The sequence below is a fragment of the Chiloscyllium punctatum genome, chromosome 3 (assembly GCF_047496795.1).
Source record: "Chiloscyllium punctatum isolate Juve2018m chromosome 3, sChiPun1.3, whole genome shotgun sequence".
Lineage (NCBI taxonomy): Eukaryota > Metazoa > Chordata > Chondrichthyes > Orectolobiformes > Hemiscylliidae > Chiloscyllium > Chiloscyllium punctatum.
Genome location: NC_092741.1, coordinates 76,577,100 through 76,591,962, shown reverse-complemented (window position 1 = coordinate 76,591,962; position 14,863 = coordinate 76,577,100). Strand labels below are relative to the sequence as shown.

Genomic DNA, 14,863 nt, shown 5'->3' with positions numbered 1-14,863 from the left:
CTGGGCAACCCGTATTTGCAACTCAGTTGCTCAAAAGACATCATGACCTCTCCCTCAAACAAGTCTCCCAAACTAGAAACTCCTCTCGCTGCCTATAGTTTGAACCCTGAGTCCATCATCCCTGATCGGAACCCTGGCATGCCAACTATAGGCGTAAGTGGTGAAGTCTTGGATAAACAACCCTCATTCTGACGCATCGCCCTCCATGCCTTGACTGTACTAATGACAATGGGGTTCCGGCAGTGGTCCATAACTGTCCTCATCTTATCCAGGAACAACAGGTTAATAAGAGGGCATTTTGCTTGGGAAACCTCGATATCCAGTCATATTGAGTTTGGATCGTTACCTGCCCAATTGCAGACAAAGGACAGCAGGGAACTCAATTGATACCTCCTGATGTCTGGGAAATCAAGTCCTCCCCCTCCTTGAGGCAACTACAATTTAGTAAGTTTGATGAGGGGCAGCCCACGAAGCCAGACAAAGAAACCAAACCACCCCAAAGCTTCCTCAGTGTTGACCTGGGAAACATTATAGGGAGCATACGCATGGGATAAAGCAAATGAGGAAGAACATTCATCTTAATGAGATATATTTGGCCCAGCCATGAAATTGGAAGAGCCTCCCATCTATGGAGATCTCGCCTAATATTGTTGAGCAAGTGAGCAAAGTTAGTCTGAAATAACAGAACAAACTTGGGGGTAATAAAAATGCCTAGGTATCGGAATCCTGACCGTGACCACTTAAAAGGGAACTTAGAGCCACCTGCAACTTCTGGCACATCCTTAAGGTTCCCCAAAGGCATAGCCTCCAATTTTGCAAAGTTAATCTTATATCCTGAAATAGCCCCAAATAAAGTGATACCTTGTATCAAATGGGTTCGGAGATGATCGGTAAAAACAGAAGGACATCATCCGCATACAATGTAATCTTGTGTGCCCTCGATCCCACTTCCGGAGCGGTTATGTGGACGTTCTGACGAATGGCCTCTGCCAGCGGCTCTATCACCAACGTAAACAACAATGGGGAGAGGGGGCAGCCTTGCCGACTACCCCTACCAATTGTAAAATTCCCAGACTTCACCCCATTGGTGATGATCGTGGCCAGAGGGTGGCGATATAAAACCTCCACCCACTCAGCAAAGACCCCACCCAACCCAAACTGTTCGAAGACATAAAAAAGATAAAGCCATTCCACCCGGTCAAATGTTTTCTCTGCATCTAAGGAAATCACCAACCCCTGAACTGATCATTGCTGACAAACTTGGACCATATTCAGCAACCTTCTAATATTATTAGAGGACCTATGGCCCCTTATAAAGCCTGTCTGGTCCTCTTTAATAATATGGGGCAACACCCTTTCCAATCTCAGTGCAAGGATCTTAGACAGAATCTTGAAATCTGAATTTGTTAGAGAAATGGGCCTGTATGAGGCACAATCCTCAGGAACCTTCCCTTTCTTAAGAATTAAGGAAATATTAGCTTCTCTCAAAAATGGTGGTAGGCACTCACGCATATAAGAGTGATTGTACATCTCCAACATCGGCCCTGACAGAATCCCTATAAACTCCTTATAAAACTCACCCGGGAGATCATCAGGGCCAGGCACTTTCCCACTCTGAAGTTGCCTAGCTGCCTCCTGTATTTTCTGAACTGTCAAGGGGGCATTAAGGAGAGTGGCCTGTTCCAAGGTTACCCCTGGGAGGTCCAGGTTATAGAGTCATAGAGATGTACAGCATGGAAACAGACCCTTCGGTCCAACCTGTCCATGCCGACCAGATATCCCAACCCAATCTAGTCCCACCTGCCAGCACCCTATATCCCTCCAAACCCTTCCTATTCATATACTCATCCAAATGCCTCTTAAATGTTGCAATTGTACCAGCCACCACCACATCCTCTGGCAGCTCATTCCATACACGCACCACCCTCTGCATGAAAAGGTTGCCCCTTAGGTCTCTTTTATATCTTTCCCTCTCACCCTAAACCTATGCCCTCTAGCTCTGGACTCCCCGATCCCAGGGAAAAGACTTTGCCTATTTATTCTATCCATGCCCCTTATAATTTTGTAAACCTCTATAAGGTCACCCCTCAGCCTCCGACACTCCAGGGAAAACAGCCCCAGCCTGTTCAGCCTCTCCCTGTAGCTCAGATTCTCCTCCAACCCTGGCAGCATCCTTGTAATTTTTTTCTGAACTCTTTCAAGTTTCACAACATCTTTCCGATAGGAAGGAGACCAGAATTGCACACAATATTTCAACAGTGACCTAACCAATGTCCTGTAAAGCCGCAATATGACCTCCCAACTCCTGTACTCAATACTCTGACCAATAAAGGAAAGCATACCAAACACCTTCTTCACTATCCTAGCTACCTGTGACTCCACTTTCAAGGAGCTATGAACCTGCACTCCCAGGTCTCTTTGTTCGGCAACACTCCTTAGGACCTTACCATTAAGTATATAAGTCCTGCTAAGATTTGCTTTCCCAAAATGCAGCACCTCATATTTATCTGAATTAAACTCCATCTGCCACTTTTCAGCCCATTAGCCCATCTGGTCCAGATCCTGTTGTAATCTGAGGTAACCCTCTTTGTTGTCCACTACACCTCAAATTTTGGTGTCATCTGTAAACTTACTAACTGTACCTCTTATGCTCACACCAAATCATTTATGTAAATGACAAAACGTAGAGGGCCCAGCACCGATCCTTGTGGCACTCCACTGGTCACAGGCCTCCAGTCTGAAAAACAACCCTCCACCACCACCCTCTGTCTTTTACCTTTAAGCCAGTTCTGTATCCAAATGGCTTGTTCTCTCTGTATTCCATGAGATCTAACCTTGCTAATCAAACGCCTTATTGAAGTCCATCTAGATCACATCTACTACTGTGCTCTCATCAATCTTCTTTGTTATTTCTTCAAAAAACTCAATCAAGTTTGTGAGACATGATTTCCCACGCACAAAATCATGTTGACTATCCCGAATCAGTCCTTGCCTTTCCAAATACATGTGCATCCTGTCCGTCAGGATTCCCTCCAACAACATGCCCACCACCGAGGTCAGGCTCACTGGTCTTTAGTTCCCTGTCTTGTCTTTACCACCCTTCTTAAACAGTGACACCACATTTGCCAACCTCCAGTCTTCTGGCACCTCACCTGTGACTATCGATGATACAAATATCTCAGCAAGAGGCCCAGCAATCACTTCTCTAGCTTCCCTCAGAGTTCTCGGGTACACCTGATCAGGTCTTGGGGATTTATCCACCTTTAACCATTTCAAGATATCCACCACTTCCTCCTCTGTAATCTGGACATTTTGCAAGGTGTCACCATCTATTTTCCTACAGTCTATATCTTCCATATCCTTTTGTACAGTAAATACTGATGCAAAATATTCATTTGGTATCTCCCCCATTTTCTGTGGCTCCACACAAAGGCCGCCTTGCTGATCTTTGAGGGGCCCTACTCGCTCCCTAGTTACCCTTTTGTCCTTAATATATTTGCAAAAACCCTTTGAATTCTCCTTAATTCTATTTGCCAAAGCTATCTCATGTCCCCTTTTTGCCCTCCTGATTTCCTTTTTAAGTATACTCCTACTTCCTTTATACTCTTCTAAGGATTCACTCGATCTATCCTGTCTATACCTGGCATATGCTTCCTTCTTTTTCTTAACCAAACCCTCAATTTCTTTCATCATCCAGCATTCCCTATACCTACCAGCCTTCCCCTTCACCCTGACAAGAATATACTTTCTCTGGATTCTTGTTATCTCATTTCCAAAACAATGCAACAGCATATAAAACAGTAATTGCTGCTCCTGGAATTCGAGGGATTCACCTCCAGCACCTAAAATACCTCAAAAAAAGGAGCAGCTCTTACAGCCAGAAATGTTTCTCATCCTCCATCTTGGATTTCTTAAAAAAGGTCTCCATTTTAGCCCTCCTGTCTTCGAAACCTTCAGATGAATACAATTCAGAGTAAAAGCTCTGAAAAGCCTCATTAATCTTTTTAGCATCATACATAAGAACCCCAGCGCTGTCTCTGATTGTAGTAGTGGATTGGGGAGCATGCTGTTTCCAAGTCAGTTACACTATATACTTCCCTGGCCTATCCCCATATTCAAACAGCCTCTGTCTAGCAAAAGCAAGTGCTTTCTTTGCGTTGTGTGTCAGAATTGAATTCAAGGCAGCCTGGAGGGCCGTGATCCACTGTACCTGAGTCACCGAAGGCCACGCAAAATGTGTTGCCTCCATGGCTTTCAACTGCACCTCAAGTAGACACTGCTGTTCCTCCTTCTGTCGTTTCTTGCTAGCCGAATAGGAAATAGCTAATCCCCTAGCAAAGGCCTTGGCAGTCTCCCATAGCATAGACAGACTATTAGCCGTGCCTGAGTTGATAGTCAAGAATTCTTCAAATTCCTTCAAAAAGTATTCCACAAATTTGGAATCCTTAAGGAAAAAAGGGTCCAAATGCCAGTGCCGCAAACTTAGCCCTTCACTCTTGGCCTTAACCTCCAAATACACTGCCGCGTGATTAGAGATAGCTAATTCACAATTTTATAACTCATAATTGAATCCAGAAACACTGAGGGAGCCAGAAAGAGGTCAATCCTCATGTGACATTTATGTGGGTTTGAAAAAAAAGGTGAAGTCCCTGCCGGTAGGGTGAAGACATCTCCAAATATCCACCAGCCCCAATTCCTCGCATAAGTCAGCTCCCTGCTTGGCCTGTGAAAAAATAATTGGGGGCCCACAAGGCATCCTGTCCACTGTCGGATCCAAAAGACAATTAAAATCCCCCCCATATAATAATGTGCCGTGTTCCAAAAGCACTCAATTTAGAGAAAGCACTAATCACAAATTTGAGGGGATATGCCGGAGGACAGTAGATGTTTAAAATGCTGTATTCCTCTCCATGTATCAGGGCTTTAAGTATCACAAACCATCCCTTCTCATCTTTCACCTGCTCTAATAATGTGAATGGAAGTTTTTTCTGAATAAGTACCATCAATCCCCTACTTTTAGTAGTAAAAGATGGAAAGAATACCCGGTCATAACCCCCCCTGTTGTAATTTCAGGTGTTCCCCATCATCAAGATGGGTTTCCTGCAACAAAGCAATATCAACCCTTTCCCTCTTAAGGCTAGAAAGCACTTTTTTCCTTTTAACAAGTGAATGACTTCCCTTAATGTTCCAGGTGCACCATTTATTAAGACACTTAGCCATATCCCCTTTCAGACACCTTGAACCCCTCGGGAGGGACAACCCAGCTTACAAAGTGCTGAGCATAAGTAAATAAAGACACAGAATCAAAATCTATATATACAAGAACTACTCTATCATAACTATAAACAACTATTAGTACCAAAAAACTAAAAATAAAACCAACTATAAAACCTTGAATGAAAGACTCTTCCCCTTGCCCATTAGGGGCACTCACCCTACCCATCCCCTCTTTCAGAGCTCCTTCAAACCCGGACTGTGTCCCAGCCTTAGGCCAGAAAAAAAAAACAAGGAGATGATCCTTAAATCGAAAGACAAAGTCAGGATGAGCATTCCACCCATCCCTGGCTTCATCTCACCCCTACTTGTGACTAAAATGAAACAGAACAAATAAAAAGCAAGGGGGAGAGACAACAATGGACATCCACAAAATTTCCCATCAGAAAATCCAGCTATTAAAAAAAAAAGGAACAACTTATTCCAAGCTCTTTTCCCCCTTTTCCAAAAAGGAAATTATTAGGGAGAAAGAAAGGAATAAAACAAAGGAAGAGAAAACATGGGGAAAGATGGAAAAGAGAACAAACATTAACTGCATTCTTCAGGCCAATCCATCTATTTTAAAGTGTCCACAAAGTTTTTGGCTTTATCCACTGAGTCAAATGTATAAACTGAGTCCTCCTGGCTGAAATGGAGCACTGTGGGGTATCTCATGGAGCATTGAACGCCCAGGTTCCTCAGCCTCTTTTTAACTTCATTGAAGGACTTCCTCTTTCGAATTACAGCTGCAGAGAAATCCTGGAAAAACATGATTTGTGACCCCTTGTACAGCAGCGCCTGCAGATCTTTTCCCAGGGATCTGGAAGCTTCTATGACTTTTTGCTTGTCCTTATATGAGTGGAACTGCACTAGGACCGAGCGGGGGTTCTGCACTGACCCTGACCTGTGCACTGTAACCCACTAAGCCCTTTCAATCTGCAGCCTGCTGGACTCGATGTGAAGGCCCAAAAACTTTGGCAGCCAGCTTTCAAAGAAGCTGACTATCCGCTCACCTTCCTCACCTTCAGGGAGCCCAACAATTCAGAGATTTATCCGCCGACCTCGATTTTTGAGGTTATCGATATGGTCTCACAAGGCCCACACCTCTCGCTCTAGCACCTGGATACGACTGAATGAGGACTCCATTGCAGCTTCCAAGGCCTTAGTTTGACCTTCCGCCGCCTCCAGCTTCTCCCCAAGGCCCTGGATCTCCTGCTCATGCTTCTGCAGCATGGATGCGATAAGTTGGACCTGGGCACGAATCTCCTCACGGATCTCCTCAATCGCAGCCCCATCTTTCAAGGTATGTCTCTCCAACACCGCAGCAAATTCCTGTGAGTCTGTCAGGTCACTGGGGGGGGGGGGGGGGGGGGGGTCATGAGAGGCTGCTGCTGCTGCAGTCTCTGGTGTGGTAGGTGCTGCAGGGGAGTGTCCTCCCTGCTGCTGTTTGCTCGCTCTTTTTCCCTTTGGCATTCTTCCCACTCCCAAATATTAACAAATATGTGTTTTGTAAGGTTTTAAACTAATAATTCTACCACGTAAGTTGGCCAGGGTTGGCAAAAAAACCAATATGCCTTGGTTGCTAGGCAGAGCTGTCCACAGAAGTTCTACAGAATCGCCGCCATCTTGCCGAGTCTCGAGAGTTTTTTATAGGCCTCCGCAAAGTTCCAGGGATATGGAGGAGAATATTGGCAAAATAATTCTGGGTAGGAGTGAAAGGAACAAGGTGGTCATTACTGGGGCCCTTAACTTCCCCAACATTGACTGGAAATGCTGTAACTCTTGTATATTGGATGGATCAGTTTTTGTTCAAGGTGTGCAGGAGGATTTCCTGACACAGTATGTTGACATGAGGGGAGACCACACTGTATCTGGTACTTGGAAATGAACCAGGCCAGGTGTATTATTAAGTGATAAGTGAGCACTTTGGAGAGATTGATCATAATTCAGTTATGTTTAGTTCAGCGATGGAAAGGATAGGTGAGTGCCACAGGACAAGAGTTATCGATGGGGCAAGGGCAATTATAATGCGATTAGGCAAGACTTAAGGCATAGAATGGGGTAGCAAAATGCAGTGGATGGGGAAAATTGAAATGTGGAGTTGAATAGCTATTGCATGTCCTTGATGGGTATGTCCCTGTCAGGCAGGGAGGAAGTGATAAGGAAAGGGAACCGTGGTTTATTAATGCAATTGTATCTCTTGTTAAGCAGAAGAGGGAAGCTTATGTGACGTTGAGACGAGATGGTTCAGGTGAGGAGACGGAGATTAAATAGGAAAGATCTAAAAAGAGAGTTAAGAAGAGCAAGGAGGGGCCATGAGCAGACTTTAGCAGGTAGAATAAAGGAGAACCCTAAAGCTTTCTATAGGTATGTGAGGAATAAAAGGATGACTAGGGTAGGAATAAGGCCAGTCAAAAGCAGAAGTGGGAAGTTATGTGTGGAACCTGTGGAGATCGGAGAGTTGTTAAATGAATATTTCTCATCTGTTTTCACTCAGGAGAAAGAGAATATTGTAGAGGAGAAGACTGAGATACGGGCTATTAGACTAGAAAGGTTTGAGATTAGAAAGGAGGAGGTGTTATAAATTCCAGAAGATGTGAAAGTAGATAAATCCCCTGGGCTGTATGGGATTTATCCGAGGATTCTCTGGGAAGTGAGGGAGGACATAACACAGCCTTTTGCCTTGATCTTGTGAGTCATCATTGTCTACTGGTTTAGCACCAGAGGACTGGAGGATTGCAAATATTGTGATCTTATTTAAGAAGGGCAGTAGAGATGACCCAGCTAATTATAGACCAGTGAGCCTTACGTCTGTTGTAGGAAAAGTTTTGGAAAGGATTATAAGAGACAGGATTTATAACCACCTAGCAAGCAAGAATTTGATTGGAGATAGTCAGCATGGTTTAGTCAAGGACAAGTCATGTCTCACAAACCTCATTGAGTTTTGTGAAAAGATGACCAAGCATGTTGAGGGTAGGGCAGTTGACGTGGTGTACATGGAATTCAGTAGAGCCTTTGATATGGTTCCACATGGTAGTCTTTTGGAGAAAATTCAGAGGCATGGGATTGAGGATGATTTAGCAGTTTGGATTAGAAACTTGGCTTTCTGTAAAAAGGCAGCGAGTGGTGGTTGATGGAAAATATTCAAACTGGAGTCTAGTTACTAGTGGTATGCCACAAGGATCTGTTTTGGGACCACTACCGTTTGTCATTTTAATAAATTACTTGAACACAAACATGGGTAAATGGGTTAGTAAGTTTGCAGATGACACTAAAGTCGGTGGAATGGTGGACAGTGTGGAAGAACGTTGCAGGTTGCAGCAGCACTAGGATAAACTGCAGAATTGAGCTGAGAGATGGCAAATGGAGTTCAATGCAGATAAATGTGAGGTGATTCACTTTGGGAAGAATAACAGGAAGGCTGAATACTGGGTCAATGGAAAGATTCTTGGTAGTGTGGATGTGCAGAGGGATCTTGGTGTCCATGTACATAGACCTCTGAAAGTGGCCACCAAGGTTGATAGCGCTATTAAGAAAGCATACAGAGTGTTAGGTTTTATTGGTAGAGGGATTGAGTTCCGGAGCCGTGATGTCATGCTGCAACTGTACAAAACGCTATTGCAGTCTCACTTGGAATATCGTGTACAGTTTTGGTTGCCCCATTACAGGAAGAATGTGGATGCATTGGAAAATTTGCAGAGGAGATTTAACAGGATACTGCCTGGTCTGGAGGAAAGGTCTTATGAGGAAAGGCTGAGGGACTTGGGTCTGTTCTCATTGGAAAGGAGAAGGCTAAGAGGGGATTTAATAGAGACATACAGATGATAAAAGGATTAGATAGGGTAGACAGTGAGAGTCTTTTTCCTAAGATGATGATGTCGGCTTGTACGAGGGAGTATAGCTGCAAATTGAGGGGTGATAGATTTAAGACAGATGTCAGAGGCAGGTTCTTTACTCAGAGAGTGGTAAGGTCGTGGACTGCTTTGCCTGCAAATGTAGTTAACTCAGCCACATTAGGGGCATTTAAACTGTCCTAGAATAAGCATATGAATGATAATGGGATAATGTAGGGGGATGGGCTTAGATTAGTTCACAGGTCAGTGCAACATCGAGGGCTGAAGGGCCTGTTCTGCACTGAATTGTTCTATTTCACCAGATAGATATTTCAGAGAACCACTCTCATGTTCTCAGGTCATGGGTTCAAATCTCACTATGGCAAATAGGGAAATGTGAATCCAATAAAATCTAGAATTAAAAGCTCATCTGATGATGACTGTGTATCCTCTGTTGATAGTTGCAAAATCCTAACCTGAACCACTAATGTTCATTAGGGGAGGAAATCTGGCATTCTTACCTTGTCTAACTCATAGCAAAATAGTTGACTCTTATGAACTGTTCTCTGAAATGACTGAATAATCTGATCAGTTTGTGAGCAATTATGGATGGGAAACAAATCCTGACTTTGGCAGTGACTCCATAGCTTCTGCCTGAATTTTAAAATGTGTCAAGACCTCTCAGGCACTTGTGCTTCAATCAAGTCACCTTCCTACTGACCTAAACTCAGCAGACAAAAAACATAGCACATCTAACCTTTCTTCATAAGACCACACATCTGTGGTAATAGTCTATTAAATATTCTTTGAAATCCTTTCAGCAGGTTAACATCCTTCCTTAAATAAAGAGGCCAACACTGTACATAGTATACCAGATATAGTCTCATCAAGGTGCTATATAACAGTCTTCACTACTTTTCTATTCAATTCTCCACAAAATAAACAATAACATTCTATTCCTTCTATTAATTAATCACTGTACCTGCACACTGATCTCTATGATTCATATACTGTGACTTGTAGATTTTTCTGCAACTCAGAGTCCAGCAATTTCTCAACATTAAGATAGTTTACTTTGTTTTTGTTCTTCCTGCCAAAATGGACAATCTCACATTTTCCAACTTAATGCTCCATTTGGCAGATCTTTGCCTACTCATTTAACCTTTTGTAGCCTCCTTATGTCCATTAGTTCTTCAGAACATTCTTTCTTTCCTATATTTGAGTCATCAGAAAATTTGGCATACCAGCTAAGTCATTTATTTAATTTGTACATAGTTGAGATGTCAGCATTGATCCTTTAAACACCACTCATTACATCTTGCCAACTCGTAAAAGGACCATTATACCTACTTCATGCTGCTTGTTAGCCAGCCAATCTACTACCCATGTAAACGCCCCAAATTTGGATTTTTGAATTCTGTAATAATCTTTTATGTGACACTTTCAATTAAACCTGTCCTTCTGTAAGTGAGTCAGTTCGGCCTTTTCTGTTAAGAATATATGAATAAAACTAGTTTGACTTATGACTGAATGCTATCAGTTAGTGCATGAGAAATCTTCTTTTTGTAATAATCTAATGTTGTTTGTAATTTAAATTGCATGTTACTAAAATCTACAATTTAAATTCTGCTGTTTACAGCCTTAAGCAGGGTTTTAATTAGGCCTCTACTGGAAGAGCACTTGGGCTTAGTTAATCAACAAAGCTGCCCAAAATAGTTCGTCTGGAAACTGACCTTTTATTAGGTCAATTAAGAACTGGCCAAGTTGGTGTGATTTAGCACTTGAGTGTGACTCAATTTGGACTGCTGGAGTTTGGTGATTAAGAGATTTAGAAGAAGAGAAAGAAGTGCTTTTGTTTTATCTTCTGCAGCTTCCATGTGTTAATTCCTACTTTAATATGGGAGAAGCAGCTCATGAATAATCCAAAGATTATGACTTTTAAGGTTCTGTGCATTAATTTGGTGCCTAACCTTTCATACAACTGCGCAGAATCTCTTCTTTGTCCTGCCTATGTCATTGGTGACTGAATGGACCATGACATCAGGATTCTCTACTACCGTTCTAAGCTTCTCTCCAGCCCACAGTGGATGTTCTAAAACCTGGTACTGTACTAAGCAGGGAGCACAGACCTCAGGACCCACACTCTTTTCTGCAGATATTAGTGCCAATCCCTCTGATAACACTGTCCCCTAATATCACTATATTCATTCTTTTCTTCCCAAATTGAATGGCTTCCTGCTCAGCTTTGACATGGTCAGTTAGTACATCCATCCCGCAGCTCTTATCTAAACATGCTAAAAGAACAATTGAAATGGCTGATAATCCTACATTCCTGAATTCCCAGCAGTCACAGTAATCATCTCCTTTCACTGAGCACTGACCAGATCTGTAGATCTATTATAAAGATGTGTGATTGAATTCTGGTACAAAGGCTCAAGATAACTATCCTCCTCCTTGATGCATAACAGTGTCGGTAGTTCAGTCTCTAATTCATAAATTCTGAGCCTTAGCTATTTGAACTTTAAGCCCTTACAGTACATGTATTTATACTGGATCAACATAGCATCCAGGAGGTCCACTGCTGCAGCTGTGATACATCGCCTGCCCTGTCATCCTCAATTGCTGAGTTATTTGATTATATTATATTCACTGATATGTTAATAGATTCTTGGTGCTATTGACTGTCTCTGGGGGACACCTTGCATCATCTCTTCTTGATGACGCTGATTCTTTGCTTCTTCTTTTTGCCCACATCTCTTATCTCATTTTGATTACTTTGAGTTTTTCTCGGTGACCTGTTTTCCTATGACAGATGCTAAACTAACTGCCTGCACTTTCCTGCTTTCTGTCTCTCATTGTCTTTGACTGAAAAAGTTATGTTCACTATTTTCCAATTTCATGGAATCTTCCCAAATATATGGAGTTTATGAACTTCATCACTTATCTCACGTGAAGATCTTTTAAAACCCTGGGATGTCTATCAAAATCCAGGGTCCTGTCAGTCGACAGCATTAACAATTTACTCCACATCACTTCTCTAGTCATTGTTAATTTTTGAGTTCTTCCTTACTTTCTTTTCCTGAGTTATTGCTATTTCTGCACTGTTACTTGAATCGTCTAGAAAGAAGACCGATCCAAAATACCTCTTCAATTCATCTGCCATCTCCCTATTCTGTTATTAATTCTCCAAACTCAATTTCTATAGGCCCAGCACTCCCTTTATAAACTTCTTTAAAAAAATTAATTATGCCAATGTATATGTAAGCTGTAGCAAACATATTTTCTACAGTAAATCAAGATTCATTGCTGAATGTAAAACTATATTTTCTCTTTGCACCAGACAGTTGTTAACATCCTCATTGATTGTATCTAGTATACAGCGCTAGTCACCTTCTAGGCTATAATAAAACACTTCTTGAAACAGAACTTTTGGTCATCTTTATGTATAATGTGACCAAACAAAATAACACTCTTGAGTGACTATTGATTCTTAATCAGCCTTCATTGTTAATCTGCATTTGCCTAGCAAGTGAGAAGCAATTTGCAAAGGAAGTTCTCACTTTTATTTCAGGTAAAGCAGCATGATAGTCTTTATATCGATCCAGCACTAATTTAGGGTTCCATGAAAACAAAGTGGCACAGTAGCACAGTGGTTAGCACTGCTGCCTCACAGCACCAGGGATCTGGATTTGATTCCAGTCTTGAGTGACTGTTTCTGTGGAGTTTGTACATTCTCCACCTGACTACGTGGGTTTCCTCCAGGTGTTCTGGTTCCCTCTCACAATCCAAAGATATATGGGTTAGTTGCATTGGTTATCTAAATTGCCTCTTGTGTCTAGGTATATGCAGGCTAGGTGAGTGAGCCACGGGAAATGCAGGGTTATAGGTATTTAGGTGGAATGGTCTTCAGAGTGTCGGTGTAGACTCAATGGGCTTCCACACTGTAGGGATTCTATGATGAAGGGAACTAAAAGCAAATTATTAATATCAACAAGTATATTGTTCCTTATTTGATTTTCAACTTACATTAGCATCTCCAAGTCTGGCTCATTAGAATCCCATTTAGTCACCAGTACTTACTGACTAGCTAATGGAATCATGACAAAAGAATTTACTTCCTTAGCTCCAGAACAAAATAAATCTCCTCTCATCATTCCTCTTGTTATTTACAGTTTTTTTTAAAATTGCAAACAAGTTGTAGAAAAGTAAAGGTCACACAAAGCATGCTCAAAAAACCAAGCATTGCACTTCGATGATTGATGTCAACATCAATATTATTTCCTTTTCAACATTCTCCATTTTAATCAAAATATTTAATTTATATTCAATTTTATGGTGCTATAATCTTTTTTTCAGATATCTATGTTACCTTCAACTTATTGTAAATAAATAAATATTTATATGCTGCTTCCCAAGATGTAACTGAAGCAACTCCGATCTAAGCAGTTGGAACCAAACAGTTATGATAGTAGAAAATATTGCATTCCATAATGAAGAAAATTCTTACTATTTTTTGCTTTTCTGGTCTTCTACTTGATTGTTGAGACATAATTCACTGAAAAATTTCACATTGTATTCATTCCCCAGCTGTCGATTTAAAGTATCTTTTGTGTTTCTCTCCTCCTGTGATCTGTTAGAAAAGGCTGCTCCTTCAGATCTGTTTTCTTATTTAGAGACACCAATGCACTGAAGAAAACAAGCCAGGCTGGTACCAGAAGCAATGCCAATGAAAATCTTTGAAAGCCAACTAAATATCACCCCCTATAGGTTAAAAGGACCTATTGTCTGTACATTATTTTGAAAGGGATGGTGTCAATAAGAAAGAAAGCATGTCAATGAAGAATTCATAAATAAAGAAAATTTCAAAATCAGATAGTCATTGACTAAATGTCTTGAATATCTAAAAGTAAAAGATATTTCCCATGTGGGATCTGATAAATTTCAAGATGGCTAACCTCACTATGCTATCAATAGTATTTTACTAAATGTAATTGGTGTGAAAAGCTTCACAATTCATTCAGCATTTTGGAAAAACGCTAAGAGTTGAACCAGTAATTATTAGCAGATGCACAAAGAGACCATTAGTCTATAAACAATTTACAATACTTGATGACACTTCTAATTTCATGCATGGCAGATGCATAATCATGTGAATAAATATGAGGATATCCACTTTGGTAGCAAGAATAGGAAGACAGATTATTATCTGAATGGTGCTAGACTGGAAAAGAGAGAGGTGCAATGACACTTGGATCTCCTTGTACACCAGATGCTGAAATTAAGCATGTAGGCGCAGCAGGTTGTGAAAAATACAGAGCGTATATTTATTCTCACAGCAAGAGGATTTGAGTACAGGAGCAGGGATATCTTGCTACAATTATAAAGGGCTTGGGTGAGAGCACACCTGGAGAATTGTGTCCAGTTTTGGCCTCCTTATTTTAAAAAGGATGTTCTGGCTATGGAGGGAGTACAACATATATTTGCACTCCATCCTGGGATGGCAGGACTAATGTATGAAGAGACACTGGATCAGTTAGGACTATATTTACTAGAGTTTAGAAGAATGAAGGGTTTCTCATAGAAACATATAAAATCCTAATAGGACTAGATTGGGATTGATGTTCGCAATGACTAGGGAGTCAAGAACTAAGGGTCATAGTTTAAAGATATGGGGTAGGCCATTTAGGACTGAGATGAGGACAAACTGTTTCATCCAGACAGTGGCGAATTTGTGAAACTTGTTGCCACAGCTGAGGCCAAAACATTGAATATTTTCA

At 41.5% G+C, this 14,863-nt stretch overlaps 1 protein-coding gene across 1 annotated transcript in view; it reads right to left on the bottom strand.

Moving 5' to 3' along the window:
* Nucleotides 1-13,704, bottom strand: part of LOC140460852 (trafficking protein particle complex subunit 3-like) — a 54,642-nt gene extending 40,938 nt beyond the window's left edge. Inside the window, exon 1 of the mRNA XM_072555548.1 lies at nucleotides 13,594-13,704. Coding sequence (XP_072411649.1) covers nucleotides 13,594-13,635 — 42 coding nt within the window. The 5' untranslated portion in view covers nucleotides 13,636-13,704. The remainder of the gene's footprint in view (nucleotides 1-13,593) is intronic.
* Nucleotides 13,705-14,863: the final 1,159 nt, after the last annotated feature.